Here is a 24,370-nt window from a genome sequence, read left to right on the forward strand (position 1 = left end):
TTCAATGGGCTTGCTTCGCAAGATGAAAAAACCGCTAGACGAAGAGAATCACAGAACGGATTCTTTTCGTCTTGCGAGGCACCACTGTATAAAGGATCTCCTCCTTCCTCCATGGGTGGGAAAAACCAGAGGAAAAGGAAGGGATGCTGTAAGGGACAGGGAAGGGGAGGAGAAAGGTGGTGGGGAGGATGTAGAACATTACATACCGTATATACTCGAGTATAAGCCGACCTGAATATTAGCCGAGGCACCTAATTTTACCACAAAAAACAGGGAAAACTTATTGACTCGAGTATAAGCCGGTTCACCACACCACAAACCTCCTGGTGGGCGGAGTGTGTGTGTGCACATGCGCCCACGGCAGAGGGGGCTTCTCTCTCCCCCCCAGCCCTCCCACCCAGGGTGCTGCCGAGAGGCAGAGGCTGGTGGCGGCAGCGGCGGAGGAAGAACAAGCAGCCCAAAAGGGCTGCTTTTGAGCTGCTCGTTCCTCCTCCACCGCCGACGACAGGGACCCTCACTCGAGTATAAGAAGAGGGGGACTTTTTCAGCATTAAAAATGTGCTGAAAAAGTTGGCTTATACTCGAGTATATACGGTATGTTTGTAGTTGTTTCATTCTGGGTCATTCCACGCCAAACCACCTGATTTTAATCTGTGCTCTCACGACTCAGATTTTTTCCAATTTTTTTTTTAATGTGTAAAGGTAAAGGGACCCCTGACCATTAGGTCCAGTTGTGGCCGACTCTGGGGTTGCGGCGCTCATCTCGCTTTACTGGCCAAGGGAGTCCCTTTACCTTTACATAGGTATCTACACATCAAAAAAAAATTTGAAGAAAATCTGAGTCTTGAGAGCACATGGCACCAGGTGATTTGGTATGGAACCTTCTTCTTTTGTCAAACTGTAGCCAAACTTAAAGACCCCTTGCATGTTGATGCTGCAGTCTTCCTCCTCCTCCTCTCATCCCTTCTATCCCCACAGGGCTTTGGTCTGTGTCTATTGGATATTCCAACACAGATTGATGGCCTCTATATATGGCATTCACTTCTTTCTTACTGAAGTACTACTGAACAGCCTTGTTGTTTAGGTTGCATTAAGGAAAATAAAGCAGATACTTATGCAACAGACTGCCTGAGTCATACCTGAGCCCGGATCAGAGATTCAAAACTTGGCTTGAAGTAACTGATGCGGCTGCTGTAGAATTTCGGCATCTCTTCCAGAAGCTGCTTGTTCTTAGCCTCAAATTCGTCTTTCACTGGCCTCAGTTCTTCCCGCGCCTGGGGGAACAGAAAAGGTAGTGGAAGAAGAGGACCACAAAGTATTATGCTTCACCTCCTCCTCAACAGTCAGTGAGACTATCCTCCCATGTTCAGTACCAAATGTAGTTTAGCCAAGCAAGCTCCTTTTAATCCTTAGCATATGAAATGGCCCTCAGCCCTTAGAGAGGGAAGATGCATAGCAGCAAACATGGTTGGACCAAATATTTGCTTCTTTCCATTTTAGGATGAAGGTAGTGCTTTAAGGTCTTCCAAAATATTTTCCAAAAAAATCACTTACTGTTGAGAATGGTTTGCCTTCTTGTTAATGTTCACCTGACCTAATGCTCATATCCTTTGTTGACTAGGGCTTCTTTGTCTTAGCCAGTCAGGGATCACATATTGAACATAACCACATTACAATGTTACACAGCCAGTCAGATCTGTTTATATGCTGACATCAATAGGACAAAGTTAATTTAGAATGGCCATGCTTCCGAAACTGGCCTCAAGAGTGATTCCAAGCCAATCAGGACTATGATGGCAAAATAACTTATTGTACTGCCTATTGCCGAAAGACACCGGGGGGGGGGGAGTGGGGAGTGTATGTGTGCACACACATGTGCCTTCTGATACAGATGAAAATGTTTGTGAAAACGGTGCCCCTCCCCTCTTGGCACAGCCCTACTTGAAATTCCGGGGGGAGGGGCAGAACCCTCCCTGCTTAGTCATCAAGACAAAGGAGCTCACTTTGGCACATCCTTAGTTTTATGCATGCATACACAGCATTCTAAGCTTCTTTACTATAAAGCTTGAATTCTCCTTAATGTTGATATGGTAATTCTTTAACACAATGCCCAATTTATAGAGTTATTAAGAATTTGCATTCTTCAGTGAAAGCCAATCTCTTAAGAGGCTCCAGCATACATAGGGAAGTGGGTTAGCAACATTAGATTCAGAGCTGCTTCATCATTTATATGGCAATCCATTCACCCCTGATACCCCACCAGTTTGCTGCAAGAAACTTCAAAGTGTGAAATGTGAGCGCTTCCATTTAAGTGCCTAGGGACTGGCTGCAGCTCCCTAGGGAGAGTTTAGGGGTGTACATCCTATCTTCTCCAGGATGCCAATACAGCCGCAGCAAACACAACTGCCACACCAAATGCAAAGTAGCGCTTAGTGAGTTAGGAAACTAAAACTGCCATCCTAAATACAATTCTCTTAACACCAGCTTAAGACCAGCTTAACCGGAAGACCTTTTTACTTTAGTCTTAGCCCCACTTTCAAAACAGATTAATGGCCCTTTTCAATATTCCTGTTTGACACAGGAGTCATCTCATAAGACATCTCAAGATCTCAAGAAATCTTGCTGGATTATTTCATACAAAAAAGTACTGAGGGGAATTTGGAAGCCATTCTGTGATGTGTGCCCACAACTCTGAACTGTGTACTTATACTTGCAGGATATTTAGAGGCAAAGGAGTCACTCCTGCAGGAAGGGTGGCAGAAATGTGAAATGGAAAAGTCCCTTGTGGCTGCAACAACAGCAACCAAGATACAAATGGGAGCTGAGCACCTAATGGACATATGCAGTTCTAAAGATCATCCTACAAATGATTGATTTTCTTTTAAATGAAGATATTGGCCTCATTCGTATACAACACTGGCCATGAACCATGGTTAGAGAAATTAGCCTCTGCACAAGCTGTGTGCCGGTAGGTGCCTGTAACTCAAGCACTCCTCGTTTTGCTCATCGCTTTCCAGAGCAGGGAAACAAACCACGGAGAAGCTGGGTTAGGGTTACATGTGAACCTGTTTATGTGGCTTGCTTCTCTCCAGATAAAGCACAAGTGGAAACCAAAGTTTGTTATTGGATTCTCAAACCACGAGTGCTGGGTTGCATGCTAGTGCTAAGTTAGCTGCTCTGTGATAGCTCAGGAAAAGGCTAGTTGCCCTGATGATGGTTTGTGGCCGGTACTGCATCCAAATGTATCTTCTGTGTGAAAACTAGATTTCTCTGTAGGCAAGCTATTCACACCAAAACACACCAGAACGCTCTAGATTGTTGGTCGAATCCACCCAAATTCCAGCTCAAAACTAAATATTAAAAAACAAACACCTCAGAGATATGGATAAGCACATGTAACTTGGTGAAAAGAGTCCCAGGACAACCAGTAAAATGTTACCCTGCACCTGCAAAACCTCCAAATCCTCTCTGACTGTGAGCCTATGAACCCCTTCCCTCTTGGCTCTGTACCTGGTGCAACTTGGTCAGGATGGGTCCCGTCTTCTCCTTCTCTTCATACTTCTCCACCTTAGATTGCAGCCTCTTGTAATCTTGCAGAGTTTGTTCCCGCCGCTTTACTGCCATATTCAGGCTGGGGAAAACACCGCTGAATCTGTAACAAATAAAGTGGGGTAAAATTATGATTCCTGTGTCCTCATGACACTTATCCTGATTGTCCATTGAGAGCTTAGCTTAGTGACTTGCTTCCATTTTCTTTTTGGCCTTTTTCAGAAACTGCTCAAGGCAAGGAATATTGCTACTGCCCCCCCTCATGCATTTTATCCACACGACAACCTTAGATTCAGAGAGTGAAAAAGGGACCTTGAAGGTCATCTTTTCAAATCGCTGTTCAAAGCAGAATTCACCTCCAGCTCCAGCAGAGGAGAGCCCACCCCCAGGGCCGCCCCTCCCACACACCTGCCCCGCCCACACTTCCATTGGTCCCTCACTTTCTTAGAACCTCCATCAGATCTGTAGCACTGGGCTGAAAGCTTTCCATTTATATCCTGACGCAGAAATGTGAAATGCTTTTTACCGCTGAATAGAAATGTAGAAATTTGTTCCCCTTCCGACCAGATCAGATCCCTTTTTGGACTCCTGAACAAAAAACAACAACAACACATTTTCCCTTGTGGCGCATTGTGTGGCCACTCCTCTTTCACGTCTGTCACCTCCACCCCTTCTGTCTCCACCCACACCTTCAGTCAATTTGCCAGTCCATTGCTGTCCATTTTCGGTTCTCTGCCCCACATATTTATTTTTTTAAATTGTGCCCCGCTTTAGTGCTCATACAGGCATTGCAATCAACTACATATATGTGAGTGAAAGCAGCTTCCCTTTCCTGTGCCAATGCGTGCAAGCACAATGTAAGCGTTGGAAATGACTGGGGAACATACACTGTCCAAATTTTCTCCTTCCTTCCCTGCCACCGCCACCTCAAATATTCTACATTAAGGGCTGTGTAGGTGGTCTTCTTTTAATGGCAATTAAATTATGGTCTATTTTTACCTTGTGCTTGTTGGACTCCCCCTTGGAGGTTCCAGAGAAGTGACAACATGATATTGTGTGAAGCCCTGACAAAGAGCAACAGAAAAGAAGAGCAGCTATGCTGAAGCGCAAGTGGAAGAAGTATGGACAGGCCCTAACAGCTCCGACCATGAGAGTGTTGAACTCTGTTTCACTGCAATTTCTACCCACTACTCCTATTGCTGTCCTCTAGAGCTACAGAGATGTAGGTTAGGCTAAAAGATGGTGACTGGCCCAAGGTCACTTAAAAGCCTTTGAGGACTAGCAGGGATTTTCATTGGGCCTCCTCAATCTGAGTCCAAGAAAAATTGGGTGAAACCCATGGTAAGCACAAAACATGAAATGTATTACAATATCCCATGCAGCTGGATGCCGTGTGGAAGGACATGTAACTATGCCACCATCACTGCCAAGGAACATCTAAGGCAGCAAGCCACATTTGATAAGATTCATCAGGAGTTTCCTTCTACCTGGGCTTGAATTGCCAGCCCACCTGCCTCACTGCCATTAAATCAGGGGCAGCAAACACAGAGCCATTCAGATGTTGGCCAGGGGCCATGGCAGCTCAAGAGCATCTGGGGGGCACCATCCTGGCCTTAGGCACACATCCTTCCAACTAGCAAGAAAGAATACCAAGAAACTACTGTGTCAACTACCCATGCTAATTTCTTGTTTTAGATGTTCACTAGGAGTTTTGATAGAAAAGAGGCAGTATCAGAATAAATATCCCCTAACACGAGTTGGAGCCATTAGCTATCTGAACTGGCTCCAATTAACCAGCCCACTAGGATGTGGAGATAGAACCACACCTGTTTGAAAGGACAAGGAAACTGAAGTCACCTAACCGAGGGGGCTTCAACAGCACTTCCAAGTCTGTCCCAAGTCTGTCCTGTTCAGTTAACAGGAACTGTATTTGAGACAGGAAGCTTGGTGAGAGAGATAAACAACCTAAGCCCTCTTCCATAAATTTGATCTGTCTTCTTCCCAACATTATTTTGGCAACCTCTCCTTGTCATTTTTAGCTTCTTTGTAAGTTTTTCATTTAAAGTAATCTGCCACACCTTATGGTACCATGTCTAAGAGTTGTCCTTTCCAATCCCTTCCAAAATCTGGCTATTGCTAGCCTGACCACTGCCAGTAAATATCCAATTAATCATTTAAAGTGAGCATTCAAGTTTTCACCTTGAATTAAATTCAACAGGGCTACCTCACTTGTCTTTTGTCTTTTTCTCCTCCCAACATTATATCCTCGCCATTATACTATCATTATTATGAGTATGTTCTGAACACCTTACACGAGAAAAGTGACTAATATTATTACTTTTACAGTCCTTTCCCACACACAACAGACATTTAAAAGTCTTATTAACTTGGTTTGCATCTACCTTATGAGATAGACCGAGAGATCCAACTTGCACAAAGGCAAACCTGAGCTACTTTACGCATTCTATAATTATATAAACATAACTTTATACATTATATGGAGCTGTCTGATCTGTGTCCTCATAGAGAATGCCCTGTTCCACAGATTACTTAGCCTAAGGTTTCTTACAGCCATGGGAGTAATGTGAGAACTAATCCTACATCTAAATTAATTTTTAGCTCTCCCCATCCTGAAGGCTCAGAAAAGATAATGACAGATACACTCACACATACACAATATCCAGTTTAAATTCAAGTTTTGCAAGATGCATCAATTGCTTGTTAAGGGAAAGATGCTGGCAAAGAACACAATTACATTCCTTCGTTAACTCCAGCAGTGTCTTTTTAGAGGTGTCCAATAACTTTAAAATTGCTAGTTTCACACAAAACTAGTTAAAAATAGTTGAAAGTCTTCCAGCTGCCCCTGAGGGCCCCAACATTTATTTCAATTATACAGTCAAATTTCTCATGTCTTCAAACAAAAATTTTACTTCATGGTATGACTTAATTCAAGTATCTTACCAACAAAGGTTTGCAATAATCATATGGTCCATTCAGACATAATATTCCCAATCCTGATTGGCAAAAGAGCCACAATGTGTAGAATGTGTTCTTAATGTTGGGATCTTTTGACAAAGGGTGGTATATAAATTGAAACATCATCAACTCCTGCCTCATCCAGAAACACCTGAATGGTTCAGAAGTGCTTAGGTGATTTCATTTTCAAGTTTAGCTAATAATGATTTAGAGTTGCTTGGATGCTTTCATTTCCATCTGTTCAATACTACGGCACAGGGGCCCTCTGGAAAAAGAGGAATGACAGCAACTACAGTGGTACCTCGGGTTACAAACACTTCAGGTTACAGACTCCGCTAACCCAGAAATAGTACCTTGGGTTAAGAACTTTGCTTCAGGATGAAAACAGAAATCGTGCTCTGGCAGCGTGGCAGCAGCAGGAGGCCCCATTAGCTAAAGTGGTACCTCAGGCTAAGAACAGTTTCAGGTTAAGAACGGACCTCCGGAACGAATTAAGTACTTAACCTGAGGTACCACTCTATATTACATCATTTCAAATATCATGTCAACTCATTGCTGGCATACATCAAGGGGGCAGAACTAGTCAAGTCATGATTTTCAAACCTGGTTTGCTAGCAGATTGTGAATCATGGTTTATCATTACAGTAAATCACAATTTAAATATTCTTAACCATAGTTTAGTGTAATGTCTTAACTAAGTCTATGTTCTAAAATAAACAACAACAGCAATAATCAAGTCTAGATAGGAAGCAGTTTACCAAAAGGGACTGGATTCAAAGGACTAAATGCAGAAACTAACAGCAGTGGTTTTCCTGGGCAATTTTTACAGTTTCAAGGTGGCTTAGGATTCATTTGATCCTTCCCACTTTTGTGGACAATTTGTATAACCGCACATATCAGAGAGGTGCAAGAAACCTGCCAAATTTATGAAGGATAGATGCAAGAGTGTTTGCGCTAGTTGCCTTTAAATATGATTTGGGGGTGGGGAACTTAAAAGAGATATTTTAAAAATATGTCTAAATTGCTTCTGAGGCTCCTAGTTCAGTTTGGGGTGATTTGGAGGGATTTGACTTCAGTTTAGACAAGTCCCAAATCTTTCCAAAACAGTCCAACTCAGCTTGGGGTTGGTGTCTGACTTCAGTGCAAACATTTCGCTTTTAGTACCACGAAGCAGAATGCCTACATAATAAATACAAACACTCTCAAATCCTTAGCAGTCTAATGAACACCAAAACCCACAGAACACACAGAGCTGCTAAAATAGAAGTAAATTTGCCCCCTGCATTCATAATCTCCTGGGAAATGCAGTTAGAATTCTGTAGACAGAACTTTAAAACCAAACCACCATTATTACGGCTCCTAGGTCTCTACGTTGTGAGAAGCACTCTGTACACGGAAGAGTTGCCCCAGTAGATTCCCCTTCCCTCCCCCTCAAGCCTTTATGCCAATAAGCACACCATGTTGTGCTCTTAGATATTTCAGATGCCGCTGCGCCATCAAATCTAATCTATAAAACCTACTCACCTGTAATAGCCTGTACGAAAGACATAACAGCAGGAAAGGTACTGTGGTATTATTTAAAACATAAGAGCTATTGACATTTGCTTCTATACTTAGATTTCTACATTGTTGGGAAGGACTTAAGCGCCTCAGAATAATTGTGGTTTTGATTTAAAGGACTAACTATGCAATCCTTGCCGTGCCATAGTTGCTATAGATTCATATGTTCAAAGCATGAAAGATGGGAGTCCTGCTGGACATACATAATAATCTCCAAGGACTGTAATTTGTGTTTAATTACACCCAAGAAGAAATTTTATTAATTAATGCAGGTCATGTCAGATGGTACCACTTCACATTCTGGGGGGTGGGGTGGAGGTGGGGGTCACAAGGCTCAATACTCCTCCATACAAATTACATATTATATATAATTTGTGTGTGAGAGATCCCATGCACACAGCAAACTAACATATTAGTGAGAAGGGTTCTATTTTTTTTTATATAAAATATTTATTAAAGTTTCACAAATTATACAGACAAACACAACAATACAAACAAACACAAACAAAAAAAGAACAAGTATAATTTCAAACCCTTATTTTCTTATAACCTACTTCTCCGACCTCCTCATACCTCCCCTTTCTGCATTCCAATTTCAAATTTTAATTCAGCAAATCCTCACCCTTAAATTTATCTAATTTTTAACCTTTCTTTTCTTTTAACTTAATCCTTACAACTGTAATCCAGTTATTTTCTAAACCAGCATCATTCTAACATTCATTAATTTTACAATGTTTCTTAAGGTAGTTCTTAAATTTTTTCCAATCTTCTTCCGCTGTCTCTTTTCCCTGGTCTCGGATTCTGCCGGTCATTTCTGCCAGTTCCATATAGTCTATCACCTTCATCTGCCAGTGAGAAGGGTTCTAGTCTAGTCTTCTTCCTCCTGTTATATCACTTTTCTGTATTCTGAGAATTCATTCCTAAGGACAAGCCTATTACCATGTATGAGAATTTATATCCAATTTATTTGTAAGGCCAAGTAGCCCTCGCCTGCAGTCTGAAATTGTAATGCTCATGCAAAGGCTTGCAGCAATTGTTTCTAGGCATGAGGCGATCAATCACTGTATATATTGAAAACAATAATCAGAGCAGACCATCTACCACTGCGATCCACCACAGAATACCGCTCCAAGACAGAAAGGTCCGTCCCAGCCCCCACAGGGGTTTGCCATTGAATCCACCATAGAGATGGTCCTTCTAAAGTCCTCTTTCACCTCTGGATTGGCAAGTGTGCAAGGGCACATGAAGATTTAGCCCAGGGGCTGCCAGTGCTTACCTCTGATCTAGGAATGTAAGAGCAGCCCTGCTCCTAATTAATCTAATTAATCCAGCATCCTGCTTCTGACAGTGGCCCATAACATCTTTTGGGAAGTCCACAAACAGGGCAGCCAGCAATAGCAGTCTCTCATGGTGCTGCTTGGCGGCTAGAATCCAGAAGCTGGCTGTTTCTCAACCTAGAAAGACAGGCTCCAGTATTGTTCAAAAGGTCCCAAGGAACTTGGAGATACATCACTTTGCTTCTGCCATCACCTCATTTTATTAGCAAAATGTGTGTTGGCTCTATGGTTGCATTAAAAGCAAATGATGTGAAATGATACTGTCTCAATGAGAGAAAACAACTCCGTATGCTGTACACAAAATAGGATCTTTATTCCATGCAGCTGGCTACAACTGCATTTATGGGATGCTGCAGCTATGGGATTTGGGGCTTCCCCCCATGATTGGTGGTGCAGCAGAGCTTGTTTTGGTCTTTAAATATGGCAAAAGCTAAAAGGGCGCCTCTTGCTGTGGGCTACAGAGAATTCTAGATCAACATCATGGTCTTAATGGGCTTGGAGGGAAACATCTCACTCTTAAAGGCAGAGGTCAAAAGGAACAACCAATGAACAGTGATCCTAGTAACTAGCAATTGTAGAAGGTCCAAGAAATATTACAGCATTTAGATATTTTGCCACCTGTTTGGTAATGGATTTATGATACAGACCCCTCCCCCAAAAGAAGATACTCATGAGAAAACCACCTCATGAGGGGATAAAGTTAACTATACCTTCTATAACCCTCAGATAAAATCGACAATAGAAAAACTGCTTGAGGCTCTAAATGACTGAGAGGACAGCACTTATCCTTGAGGGCAACTTGGGCTGCTCCCAGCACATTCGGCCAGAGACCAGGTTTGCCAAGATGGTTGCAAAACACAGCTTAGCTTTCCTGACGTCTCAGCGGCAGACATCATGAGGGGCAGCCCAAAGGCATTTCTGTATAGAGTTCATGGCTGTGCTCACGCACATGCACACGCAGAGAGGTATTGAAAATGCAATGAAAATAATGTTATCAAGTATCTGTAACAGATTTCCAGCAAAGAAGAACCCATTTTCCAGGTAACTGGATCCTGTGAATTGAATTCTTTGTGACTCCTTTGACTTTAACCCACGACAGTGGCATTCAATTAAATAACTGCAAGCAGAACAACTTCCACTAGCACAATGGGACTTCTACCTCTTCTCCCCCATCCTCTCCCCAGATTTGCTGCAGAGGGTTGGGGGAATCCCCAGAACAGATTTGGGGGCGGGGGGGGGGGGAGTCCTGTTGCACAAGTGGAAGTTGTTTCTCTCATGCAAGGAGCTACTTAGTGCTACTTTCAATACAACCATCTGTCTTCACCTCAACCAAAATGAAACTCAAGTATTCCCCCTCCACAAATTTTAATTAAAAGAAATGCTCAGGGCAGTTTATAATCTAATCAGCACCGTTATTTCCTACATTCACATCCTACCTTTCCTCCAGTGACCTACTAGTCCTGACGGCTGTTCTGCCTCCACAGCTGGAAACAGTCAGGCTTCTGCAAATTGCTTGCTGGAAACCACAGGAGGCCAGAGGGCTGCTCCTGTGTTCAAATCCTGCCTGCAGGCTTCCCCCAGGCGTCTGGCTGGCCACCATGAGAACAAGATGCTGGACTAGAGGGGCCTGATTCAGCAAAGCCTTCTTACATTCTTATGAGCAAAAGGCAGCATACATTGTTTTCCCCTCTGCATTTTATCAGCACAACCACCCTATGAAATAGGTTATTCTGAAATATAGTGATTGTCCCAAAGTCATGGCTTTATTTTGTATTTTTATTGTTTTAAAAAACCATATAATCAACATTTGCTCACATTTCTCTCCTGCTGACCTTCCTTCTCCCCTGCCTCCAATGAAATTTAGACATTCTGTTCTGTGGCCAGGGACCTGTCTGAGTGAAGGGAGGAACCATGTTACTCTGTTAAGGACCATGTACATTAACGATGGTATGTAAAATCATTAATTTCTTAGGAATGAGGAATTGAAAAAGCTTATATAGATCACAAAAATATGGACATTAACTTAAAAACAAAGATTCTGCTACCATCTGAGTTAAAATATATTTCTAAAAACTAATTGATGTGTCTGTCTGTTTTTCCTGCTTACAACATTCTAGTAGTCTCAATTTAACAAAGTGATGTTTTTTCCAGGCACTAATGAAGGGACATGGCACAACAGATTGCTTTAAAAATAGCTATAGTACAAGGTTTGTATATTCAGCAACTGCTGTCTCATAAGGACTTCTAATGCATGGGTCATGCACCATACTGGGAGGGGAGGGGGGAGATTATTCAAAGTCTACAAACTGCCCTTACCCACTGAGCTACACAGCTTCCCTGCTACTGGGATCACCTGAAGAACAGCTACCTTCAGTCAAGATACAATGGGTGCACTGATTTTGCAACAGTAAGGATGTGCAAAGACAAAGATGACATCCAAGTTAGCGGCATTCAGAATCACTGAGAGTACACCTCAGGACGTTGCAGGGCTTTCAGTGTGGAGTGCCTCACTGGCAGTGCTAAGAGGCCCTACACACCTATCAATGTGCTTGCTTGGAGCACCTCCAAGTAACAAAGATCTTGACTTGCCCCAAAGTATGGAAGTGTGCCTTGTTTACCTGTCTTTCTCCCCCCCCCCAAAAAAAAAAATCCTGGAAAAGAGGATGACAGTAGAGGTGGTTGGTCCATTAGGGCAAATGGGGTTCTGCTCCACCAGCAGCAAAAAAAGATAATGCTGAATGCTGAAAGGATAGGACTACAAGAAAGAAGATTCCACCTAAACATTAGGAAGAACTTCCTGACAGTAAGAGCTGTTCAACAGTGGAATTTGCTGCCAAGGAGTGTGGTGGAGTCTCCTTCTTTGGAGGTCTTTAAGCAGAGGCTTGACAACCATATGTCAGGAGTGCTCTGATGGTGTTTCCTGCTGGGCAGGGGGTTGGACTCGATGGCCCTTGTGGTCTATTCCAACTCTATGATTCTATGATTCTAATTCAAAGACAACAATGCAAGGCTGATAGGTATTTGGCAAAAACAGGAAAGAAGGATTCAGGTAGGTAGCCATGTTGGTCTAACTCAGGAAAGGAGAAGGCCAGGAGCAGGTACAAAAAAAAAATAATAGGATTGAGAACAAGAACAAGAATCATAGAATCATAGAGTTGGAAGAGACCACAAGGGCCATCGAGTCCAACCCCCTGCCAAGCAGGAAACAGAACCAGAGCTGAGCAAGGAATGGCTTACTGCGCGGGCAAAGAGGCTGTAATCTAATGTGAGCAGTTAGGACGGCTTGTGATCCAAGAGATTCCCAGTCTAGAATGCAGCTGCCACACATTTCTCAGCGTGAAGAGCTGGGGCAGGCAGACCATGCAGTTTGGACAGCATTTTATAACTGCTGAATGTGTAGGATGCCCAAAGTTTGACCCACATGTTTGCTGATCTCAGAGGAAGCTGGAATCACTTTCCCTTTGGAGATTCTGCTTGGCTAAAGAGGAGAATGGAGTGGTAATAATAAAAACTCAAAAGCAATAGGTATTAATAGCTAGCTACATGGGGATAACTAAACGAAATTACAGAAGCACAGTTTCCCCACTGCTGGAAGTAGAGAGGAATGTGCCACCAAAACTCTGCTTAAGGTGACACTTTAACCTATGGGTGGGGAATGCCAGACTTTAGAAGACACACTGAATTATAAATAATATTGACACTTCTTTTTGCATTCGCAGTCTCCCTTCAGCTTCCCATAATTAAAGGATGAGGACTGAAAGACAGTGCCCTGAAAAGATAAAAGCAGCATCAGGATTCCCACCGCTGCTGTGTTCATTAACTAGTCAACCTGCCTGACACGTCTGTTCCTTGAAAATAGAAACTCACTCTTTCTTTCTCCAGCTGTGACACAGTGACTGCAACAGACCCATTACCACCCAGGCTGTGCTAACAGGAGATGGAGGCAGCTATGCTGCTATGCCCAGACAAGGACTCAGCACACTGCAGCATGTCCCACAGCAGGCAGAAGAGAAAAAAGTTGGGTGGATCCCTGCAATTAGGGCCACCACCTGACTAAATAATCTTACAGCACAATCTGAACCATGTCTACTCAGAAGTAAGTTCTACTGAATTCAAAGGGGCTTATTCCCAGGTAAGTGGGGTTAGGACTACAGCCTGTCCATTAAGTTTACATACAAGGGAGGCAATAACACCACTATGTTTTAAGGCAATGGGTCATAGTAGGCCTCACTTTAGAAGCGGCAATTTTGTGTGTGTGACGAAATGCTTCCCTCTCCTAAGACTGCACTTGCTACCTTCAGTTTTTAGAACTACTTGTTTTGAATTAAAAATAAAAAACCTTATGTCCTATGTATCAGAATGCTTTTGTAGCCAGAATGCTTTTTAGCCAATTTAAACCAAATGCTGCAGCCCTCCCAGAAGTTAGAATAATAGAATCAAAGAAGTGTAGAGTTTGGAGGGACCCTGAGGGTCATCTAGTCCACCCCCCTGCAATGCAGGAATCTCAGCTCAAGCATCCCTGAGAGATGGCCACCCAACCTTTGCTCAAAACTTCCAAGGAAGGAGAGTCCGCCAACTCTCGAAGGAGTGCCTTCCACTGTCATACAGCTCTTACTAAAAGAAGAGAATCACAAACATTGCAAGAAAGGCTGAATTCCGATGTTTGCTTACCCTATGGCAGAGGGAGGCTCCAGCTGTTGTTGGACTACAACTCGCATCAGCCCCAGCCATCATGGCAAGGCTTACCGGGCATGGGCTGGACTGGTGAAGTGCAACGCAACGCAGGAAAACGCATCTGCACATGTCCGCGGCGCTGGAAATCGCTTCTGCGCAGGAGCGATTTCTGGCATCTGGGCATGTGCAGAAGCAATTTCCGGAGCCGCGGAAGTGAGTCCCCGCGCCGTGCTGTGCCAGTTTAGCACAGCGCACGGGAACTCACCGAGTGGGCGGCTCGGTTCAGGTGTGGCTTATGGGCCAGTTAAGCGACCCTCATGGGCCTTAGGTTGCCGACCTCTGGCTTACGGTAGCTGTAATCCAATAACAGCTACAACACCCACCATTAGCAAACTGAGAACTGCTTTTCTGCACACTAATAACCACAGTCGCTAATCTTTTAGTTCATTAACTGCCTGCTTTTAACTGACTGATGCAATTGAAATGTATCGGTCCAGCGCCGAGGGCCTTCTGGCGGTTCCCTTTCTGCAAGAAGCCAAGTTACAGGGAACCAGGCAGAGGGCCTTCTTGGTAGTGGCACCCACCCTGTGGAACACCCTCCCATCAGATGTCAAAGAGATAAACAACTACCTGATGTTTAGAAGACATCTGAAGGCAGCCCTGTTTAGGGAAGTTTTTAATGATTGATGTTTTAATGTATTTTTAAACTCTGTTGAAAGCTGCCCAAAGTTGCTGGGGAAACCCAGCCATATGGGTGGGGTACAAATAAATAAATAATAAATATATTATTATTATTATTATTATTATTATTATTATTATTATTATTATTATTATTATTATTATTATCATCATCATCTGCATACTGCCAAAGCCTCAAAATCAAAGCCTTTTTGGAGATAATGATGGAAGGCCAAGGTAATGTACAATTTAATAAATAAAACCTACCATGCATTGTTGGAAGGAAAGCTAATCTTTAACACCCCCATTACCTTAAATACCAGAACCACATGGTCTTTTTTAAAGCACTTGTTCTTAACGCTCAACCTCTCCAGTTAAAAGCTGACTTCACCTGTTTAAATTAAATCCCACTGAGTAATCAACCTAAGATTTGGTTGATTAATCTGACTGAAGTTTACAGTACTCCTAGAATATAAAAACATATCACCAAGAAGTACTTGTAGTTCACTGGCACATTATTAGGTTGTTACTTTTACATCCCCCCTTTCTTCAAGGCAGCTTACAAGGGGGCTTCCAGGTGGTCTCCCATCCAGACACTGACTGCTTACAAGGCTGCATCCTGCACGTGGACATGCTCGTGAGTGAACACTCAGACACCTGAAGACAGCAGCCAAATCCACCCTAAGAAGCTCCTGACTTTGTTTCAAGGCGCTCGACATACATAGAATCCAGGTGATAAAACTGAAAGATATTCAATCACTTCCATCGACTGTATTTAAGTTTGCCTCTTCTGACTGCCAACTCTGGAGTATAGCTCAAACCACCCATTTCAGGGATCAGCACTTTTTGTTAAGTTTGAATCTGCATGTGTTAAATTCTCTATCATGTTCCCAAATCCTAAGTTTGCTGTACTACCACAATCTTTTTTTATACAACTTTATTTTAAGAAAACATGAAGTCCTTTACATTTATAGAAACAAAACCAGCAATAAATCCACCCTTCCCAGCCCAGTGACCGCAAACCATATTTCAGAAGTACCTGCTGAGAATCCAAGAGCAGCATGCTGACAACCACTTCACCATGCAAGCTTTCAAGTCGGCCTGCCCCAAGTTTGGAATGGATACCACAACAACATAGCAAGACTTGGGTTTCCTGGAACAGGATGCAAAGTTCTTTTTGCTGTCCTATACCATGAGAGATCTACTCTCCTAGAAGAAACAGGCTGGTCTCAATTCCTTCTGCTATGTGGGTGATGTTCTAAAAAGGCAGAAGATCCGCGCTCTCATAGCAAGCAAGGTCTGAGGATAAAGCAAAGCCTTTCTTGCCTAGTGCGGCTCAGCCTTTGCTTCTTACTGAGAAGGGGCTTTGCACATAGTAGGTTTCATCCTTGGCTTCTCTACAATGGATGTCAGGTGGCCTGACTGGGAAAGACCTGAGACCCCAGAAGGATGTTACCAGTCACTACAGACAATACTAGACTTGCTGGCTTAATGGTTTCAATACAACAATTTCGTATTTATATGGCTGAGTATGTGTATGCATTTATGTGCATGTGTTACTGGGAAGTGCTGGAATCTGCCTCGAGCATCATATCAAAGTATACAGCAAATAAAAAAGAAAAGGAAAAGAAAAGTTTGGAATCGCTGCTAGCCAGACTAGCTGAATGACATCTGGCAATGTGTTCCCTCTTCTTTAAAAATGGGAATCAGAACAGCTAAAGCACAAGTGGGCAATCTAAAGTGCCTAACCATCTCTTGATGCTTTCAAAACACAAGGGGCTGAGTCAATGTTAAGTACCATCATTAGTAAGTACTATCATTATCTTAGCATACTCCTAGCAGCCTCCCCACTTTACTCAAATCCCTCCTTGAGAATACCCTCCCTTCCCAACCATTCTTCCAAGCTGTCTGTGGCAGGTTTGAGACTTTGCTGTCAAGCTGTGCATCATGTATATCAGGGACGTCCAACTCCCAACAGACTGCGATCCGCTCACAGAATAAAAAACTGGCAGTGATCTACCCCTTTTTTGGGGGGGGAGGGGGTTTCAGGTCAAAGTTGTAGAGCTTTTTTTAGGGAGGAAAGTCCCGCTGGGGGGAGGGGTTCAGTTATAAGAGTTATAAGTAGTTCAGCTTTTTTAGGGAATAATGTCACATTGTGGAGAGGGAAATTTCAGAACTGAGGAAAGGGGGAAGTCGCTCACCAACCGATCGCTAAGGAAACAATCTGCCTCACAGCCTCTGTCTTCCTTTTCAGCGATCTTGCAAAAATGGAGGACAGGGCCGGATGCTATTATGCCACCGCAAAGTAAAAGGAGCCAGTGATCAACTGCGATCGACCAGAACCTCTCAGGGATCGACCAGATGTTGGGCATCCCTGATGAATATGAAACATGGCTTCTGCTGTTGTGCAGCTTTTAGTCTGGGGACAACACACCAGATGCTGTTTCCCATTACAATCATGTGAATTCAAAGCTACTCCACTAAAGGCTCAAGAAACCATTCAGCAGTGACTCCTGGTCAAAAAGCAAAGAATGGAATCTGGCTGGGTAGGTTTTGAGGAAGCTTGTAGATAAAGAGATATAGAGTTTTATTGGTATGGCCAATGTACCATATTTTCTGTTATGGATGAAAATTTATCATTTCTGAACAATACATAAATAAAATAACACATTCTTAATGTGATAATCACCTTTTCAAAGCAGAAACATCTATCAGATCGCCCATCATCATGCACCACCAGACAACTCTTTCCACTTTTAACTGGCTATTTTTCTGTTGTTATCACTGCCCCCAAAAGACTCTTATCTTCTGTAATGCTGTTTCCTCACCAAATATTCCCAATTGGGTTTGTGTTTTTTAATGGGCCGATAATGCAAATATATATTGGACGGTATAATAAGCCTGAGCAGAAAATCTGCTGCCAGAGAAGAAGTGAAGCCTGCCTCTTGAAGGACAGCTAAAGAGAACTGAAGAGCAGGACAAGGGAAAAGGAGTAGAAAAACAGGACTTGGGGAGAGAAGAGGAAAGGGTGGTAATTAAAAGAACACAAAAAATAGTAACTAAGCCAGAAAAGGCAATGGGGAGGGAAAACTTTATAAACATGGGAGGCAGGAAAGGGTGTGATTGAGACTGGTACAGAGCTAGCCAAAGCACTTGGGCTGGGTTCAGGAATGCCTGTCATTCCATAATCGGTGCCCACACGTCCGTCGCAGGCCTGTCCACCCACCAGGAAGGGGAAATTAAAACCATCCTTTCCGACTACAGCAAAAAGCAACAGAAAATAAGATGACAGTTCAAACCAGTGGGAACAAGGGATTAAGACTAAGAGTCCCCAGATGAGGGAGGGTGCACAACTGGGGGTGGAGGGAAGGAAGGCCATGTGGCTAGCTTTGTGTATGAAATCCTCATTAGAGTCCAGTAAGGACATGAAAGCGGATTTTGTTGTTTCCGGTCCCCAGTTCCCCCCAGGGAGCCGAAAGGCTGGGTTATCTGCTTTCACTGTCCGAGAAAGATTCACAGACCAGGACTGTGTGATTAATGGATGGGATTTATGGGTTACAGAGGGGGGGGGGGTAGGCACTGCTACTAGTAATGTAGGTTACTGGAACCTTCTAGCCTGGAAAAGCAGGGGTTGGATAAAGCTGGTCACTCAAGTGGCAAGCCTCCAGACTGGACAATTTTTGCCACACACCACTGGTTTCCAGCTGTATAGGAAACTCACTCTTGAGGAGATATACCGTATTTTTCGTCCCATAGGACGCTCCGTCCCATAGGACGCACCTAGTTTTTTTGGGGGGAAATAAAGGAAATTTCCCCCCCTTTATTTCCCCCCCAAAAGCAGGTCGGGGAAACTGAACCAGGTCAAGGAACAGCGGGGTGGCAGCGCTGCGCCTCCCTGCTGTCCCCTGAGCTTGTGGGGCTGGCCGATGTCTGCCCGGCACGAGGGGCACTCCGCTTCAGGGCGCCCCTCGCGCCAGGTGGCAGGCTGCTATCCGCAGCATGGGGAGCCCTGTGGGGAACTCCCGCAGGGCTGCCTAGGCTGTGGATACGTTCCCGAAGCGCTGGGCGCTCTGATTTCAGGGCGCCCGACGCTCCGGGAAGCAGGCTGCTCTCCGCAGCCTAGACATCCCTGCGGGACCTCCCGCAAGGCTGCCTAGGCTGCGGATGTCTTCCTGAAGCCTGGAGAGCGAGAGGAGTCGGTGCGCACTGACCCCTCTCGCTCTCCAAGCTTCAGCGAAAGCCTGCATTCGCCCCATAGGACGCACACACATTTCCCCTTCATTTTTGGAGGGGAAAAAGTGCGTCCTATAGGGCAAAAAATACGGTAACTTAGCTTATGCAACATGCTGATTCAAACTGCTGAGGAGAGGGGAGCTTCCTTTTCACAGAAAAAGCAGCAGAAAGAAGTGTGAAGAGAGGCAACACCACCAGTTCTTTCTAATGAACCTCAGACTCTGCATACAACCTCTGCATCCCTTTATTCTTGCTTCTGAGGATTCCTGGCTTGGGTCTGTCACAACACCCTCACCTGGTTTGGAAGCATCTCTTCTGTACTTGTTGCTGGTCTTCACAAAGGTCAAATTAACAGCAGCATAGCTTCCCATTTTAAGCATTCCATTTTTGTCTGCTACCTCAGGCCTGGGACTGTCAATCCAGCCTTGGACCTAGTATAAATCCTGCCCACACATGCCAGTGCAACTCTGAATCTTCAGGGGAGAACTGCCAACTGTGCTAAGCAGTTAGTTAATTTGGACCCTTCCCCTCCTCTGTCTTTGTGCCAGGAGAGTCAATATATCACACCACCCCCTGCTGTGGGAGGGAGTTCTCCAGGATCCTCGCGGTCTCTGCAGTGTCTCAGGTGCTCTGCAGCCTGGAAGCAGCTCCTTTTGGTCCTTTGGGGACGACCACTCCAAGCAGCTGGCAAAGCACACTAGGAAACCATGTAAGTTGCCTTGAGCATGTCTTGGTGTGACAGCTAAGGGCCAAGCTCTGAATTAGTTTTAAGCCATGATGGTCTACACAGTCTGCCTAGTCCATTCACAGGCATCAGGATCTACAATGTTGCTGTGTTTTTTTTGTCTCCAAGGGTCTTTTCTTATATGGGCCTTTCTACTGACATTTTAATCAGGATAACGAAAAGCTTTGCAGGAAGCAAGAGTCTTGAGCAGCAGCACAAGACTTGGTAGGAACTTAAACCTTGGAGCTGGAAGAAAACAGTTGTTTATTTAGTACTAGTGGTGTTCAGGTGGCTTAATGAGACTCAGCACACTGAGATCAGAACCAAGTCTTATTGGTTTGAAAGACATCAGTTCTCTTCAGGCACTTTTGTGTGAAAGACAGCTCAGTTGGTATAGCATGAGACACTTAATCTCTGGGTCGTGGATTCGAGCCCCACGTTGGCAAAAGATTCCTGCATTGCAGGGGGTTGGACTAGATGACCCCTGTGGCCCCTTCCAGCGCTATCATTCTGTGATTCTAAAAGGGAGTTTGTTCAACACGCAAGGTGGGGAGGCAGAGCTCTAAAGTGCAGAGGGGAGCAAAGAGGGCTCCTCATTTCATATATTCACCTTTATGGAGAGTAACACAAAGAGATGAACTCCTGCACTCACCCTCATGGCTCCCACTCATGTACTGAGGGAGCTCACTTTTAGATCACCTGAAGGAGGCTACTGTGTGAATGAGGTGCAGAATGCAAACACCCGAGCTTCTTGTATTGTTCAAAGCACAAAACGTGTCATCCACCATAACTAGGGCACTGTACACTTGACCAATCCCATCTTGGGGCAAGGGAGGAGCTGGGAGGATGCTGTATGAGCCAGAAGATAGCAGCCTTTTGACTGAATTGGATCTGGGGTGAATTTCCCAGCCTTCCACTCTGCTCAACCCACACAGTGAAGAACACAACATTCTCACTTAAAATTTTAAATGAACTGAAATTAACCCTCAGTAATTCCACACCAGGGGACTGTATTATCTAGGAAAAACAAAGAAATACAACTTCTGATCCTAGTAACCTCGGGAAGATGTGCCTGCCCCCTTGAGTCAGTTGCTGCTTTTGAAGAGAAGCGATTAGTCTCATCAGAGGCGCCAAACACCTCCTGGAGCTTCGTACGGTTGCACTAGAGAATAAGGTGTTTTATGCTGCACATGACTCAGATTGTAATATATTGCCGCTAACGATAATTGTGTGGATTGAATTTATCTATGTCTTTAGCTAATAAATTGTAAGGACCACCACTGAAGGGAGTAATGAAGTGCAGCTGTTAGAATCAAAGCCCATTTCTAGGTCAAGGCAAGTCTGGGAGAGGCTAGGGAGGATGATCTCCTTTGGGAAAGCAATACCTAACAGGAAACAAGTGAAAGAATCCCAAGACAGTTTTCATTAATCTAGAAACATTATCAGAGCATTCCAAAATCAGAAAGAGGGGAGAGCACAAGCCTGAATGCCTATGGTTGCCTCTCATTAATGTTCAGATGGGTCCTGGGGCTCTTTAAAAAATGTTGTAGCATCACATATGCATTTACTCTCATTGGCTCCCCCTTGGCTTCGCATTTCACATACAGGAAGCAGAGGAAGAGGAATGATACAGATTAACCCTAAAGTGGAATGTGAAGGGGGGTGGCTTTAAAATGCAGGTTGTAACTGCACTCAACTTGCCAAACTATAAAAGGGCAAAAGTGAGGGGATCGGAAATGAGTTTGGCTTCCAGAACTGTTTCAGAGATGGGAGTTTCTGGAGCCCACGGGCTGAAGTGTTAGTCTGAGACCAAATTGTGTTTGCATCTAGTTCTCAGATAACTCACTTTGGATTAACAGCCTTAATTACCAATGAGAATAAAATGAGGAAAAACATGCAACCTACCTTGCCTAGTTTTTGTGAAATTGAATGGCATGAGGATGATCTTCTAAGGCAGGAGCTACATGTTACACAAGCCAATTTGTATTCCCAAATCTGTCTTTGCCAAGTAATATTTACTGGTTTTGTTTTGTCAAGTAGGTTTGCTCATGTGGTGGTGGGTATTTGCAGGAGACATTTGGTTGTCAAAGTGTTTATGCACTTAACCCCTTCCCCACCCACTACTTCCGCCCTACAACCCCTTTCCAGGCTCTCTCTTTTTTCCACCTTAGCTTTATACCTTTACATCTCACTGGTTACCTAGTGCAGATTTTACTATGTGTACATGAAGCAATGGTGGGGGAGGGGGACATCTGCGTGCTGAACTGGATTTAAATAGAATAAAGTTGGGAAACAAAGTAATGTATTTCCTGAATATGCAGTATGTTGTAATACAATTTTCACTGGGCATTTATTTATTTTTTCTTAACCAATGACTGTACAGACAGGAAAGTCAAATTTCCTAATCAATTCAAAAGATCCCAAGAAGTTATAGAACTTTCCCTTTTGCTATATTGTGGCCCCTCACGGGCTCCCAGCCTGCCTTTCTGATCAGCTGGAAGTCATATACAAATGCTTCTTTGATCAGAGGTCAGCACCAGCCTTGCACATCCTACAAGCAGGAGCCTTTCTTGTCCAGACCTGCTTTCAGTCAAGCACTCCCATCTTCCCTTACCTTCTTTAGCCATTCTCTCCCATCGTTAGCCTACATGTCATAGTAATCCCCTCATTCATAAAGCACAATGTGAAGGATTCAAATTCTACCCTTGAGATAGGTCTACAGTATAGTATGTTGTGTACTCTTCACAAGCCTGTTCAGTTTTTATACCTTCCAATGTGAATCCAATATCCATATCCAAGCTGACTGAGAATTACAATACTTTTTTGGGTGGGTGGGAAGAGGAAGAGATGGAATAATAGGAAAAGACAGACAAGTGAGGGCAGTAAGAGCAGAAGAGGAACATGGCTGGAGACCATGAAAAATAGACAGGGTGCCTTATGGAAATCTGCTACAGTAGGTAAGAATTTTGCAATCATTTCTCATTCTTCATAGTTTAAACTAGGGTAGTCCAACATGGGGCCCATGGGCGGCCCTCGAGGCTGTTTTTGGTGGCTCTCCAGCTCTACCTCACCCAGGGCAGCACAGCCAGGCTGATGGAGATGGCAGTGAGTGAGGGTGTGCTGCAGCCAAAGGCAGGCTGCTGTGGCTATTCCTCCTCCCTTCTGCTGCTGCTGCAGGAGCTCTGTGTGGCCACCAGGCTGCTTTTGGAGCCGCTTGGAGCATGGCCAGATCCCCAGGCAGCCAGCGCTCCAGAGCCTCCCAGGGAGTGGGCGGTACAGAGAAGAAGGGTGGGTGTTCGTCTGTTTCAGCCTGAAAGACTTTGCTTTCTTTTTTGCAGTGCATAGAAGTTTTGCACTGCTTTGGGATGTACCAATTGGTGGGGGAAGAGAAAGGAATTTTGGGAAGAAGAAGAAGAGGAGGAGGAGGAGGAAGACACACACACAGAGAGACAGACACACAGAGTATGTACAAGTGTTTTCAAACATGAACTTCATGAAGTCCAAAACTCAAAACAACTTAACATACAATTCAGTCAAGAGTTGCCTGCACAAGTGAACAGCCAACTTCAAGGCAGACATCAATCAGCTCGTGAAGAATTCTCCAGCTCAGACACCCCATTGATGTCTGCATTGTTAACAAATACTAATTGTTAACTATAATTGTGTATTTAAAATATATATATTTAATTAAATACATGAAACGTGTATATTAAATAATATTAACTATATTGTGAACACTTAAATTTGCAATATGGAAATTTAATTCCGTGTGTGCCCCCCTCCCGGGTTCTGTGTCAAAGGACCTTTGTGGCCTCTTTGGTCTGAGAGGTTGGACCTCCTTGGTGTAAACAGAATAGGAGGAAAGAGGCAAAGCAAGCAAGCAAGCAGAGATTCCCCAGAACCCAAACTCCGCAATTGCTTTGCTCTTGATACTAGCACAGGGCAACCATATTAACAGCATAAGACTCTTGCTTGAGACTAGAGACAACAAAAATGTCAGGTGTAAACTAAGGTTGTTATTCAGTAATTTACCTCACTCACTACCTTATTAAAGTCATTTTATTCTCTCTTGCACTATTTCCTTGTAATCAAAGAGAGAATCTAAAGACTTCTGAAGTCATTTGGTTGCAGTAACTGAAATTCTTCCTAAATTCATTTAAGGAGCCTCTAATGCTTGCTTATAGCCCTAGTAAGTGCTAATAAGACTTAAACATTTGAAAGATGCTTACAGACTTGCAAGGATAAAAGTACGCCTGCAGGGTTAGATGTATTGCTGGGTGAGGATGAGCTTCGAAACCTTTACATTTTATCAGCCTTGATAGGGGAGGTGCTACCTCCAACATAAAGATGACAGAACCCACACTGTTCATAGAATCATAGAAGTTCATGCAGTTCATATTTGTATAGGATTTAGATACAACTCCTTCACCAAAAGACAAGATCATCTATCCACTAAGTTAACAACCAGAACAATCCCAAAGAGAGTGGGCTGTTTGCACATTAACACCAAGCCATACTTTGGTGCTATATGCTTCAGCTAAAATTAGCCCAATGAAACCTCAGGATGGCATGCTCCCCTCTCCTTCTCCCACTCAGCCAGAAGGACTTTGCTAGCATTTACAATTGGCTTTGAAGAATC

General features: G+C 43.9%; 1 protein-coding gene across 5 annotated transcripts in view; it reads right to left on the reverse strand.

The window, feature by feature from the left end:
* Positions 1 to 24,370, reverse strand: part of BIN3 (bridging integrator 3) — a 148,147-nt gene that overhangs the window by 14,705 nt on the left and 109,072 nt on the right. For all 5 annotated transcript variants that reach the window (XM_081171465.1, XM_081171468.1, XM_081171469.1 and 2 more), the window contains 2 exons: positions 3,511 to 3,652; positions 1,140 to 1,274 (listed from right to left, as the gene is read on the reverse strand). In XM_081171465.1, the coding sequence (XP_081027591.1) occupies positions 1,140 to 1,274; positions 3,511 to 3,652 (277 nt within the window). The remainder of the gene's footprint in view (positions 1 to 1,139; positions 1,275 to 3,510; positions 3,653 to 24,370) is intronic.

The sequence above is a fragment of the Podarcis bocagei genome (assembly GCF_964188305.1).
Source record: "Podarcis bocagei genome assembly, chromosome: 15".
Taxonomy (NCBI): Eukaryota; Metazoa; Chordata; class Lepidosauria; order Squamata; family Lacertidae; genus Podarcis; species Podarcis bocagei.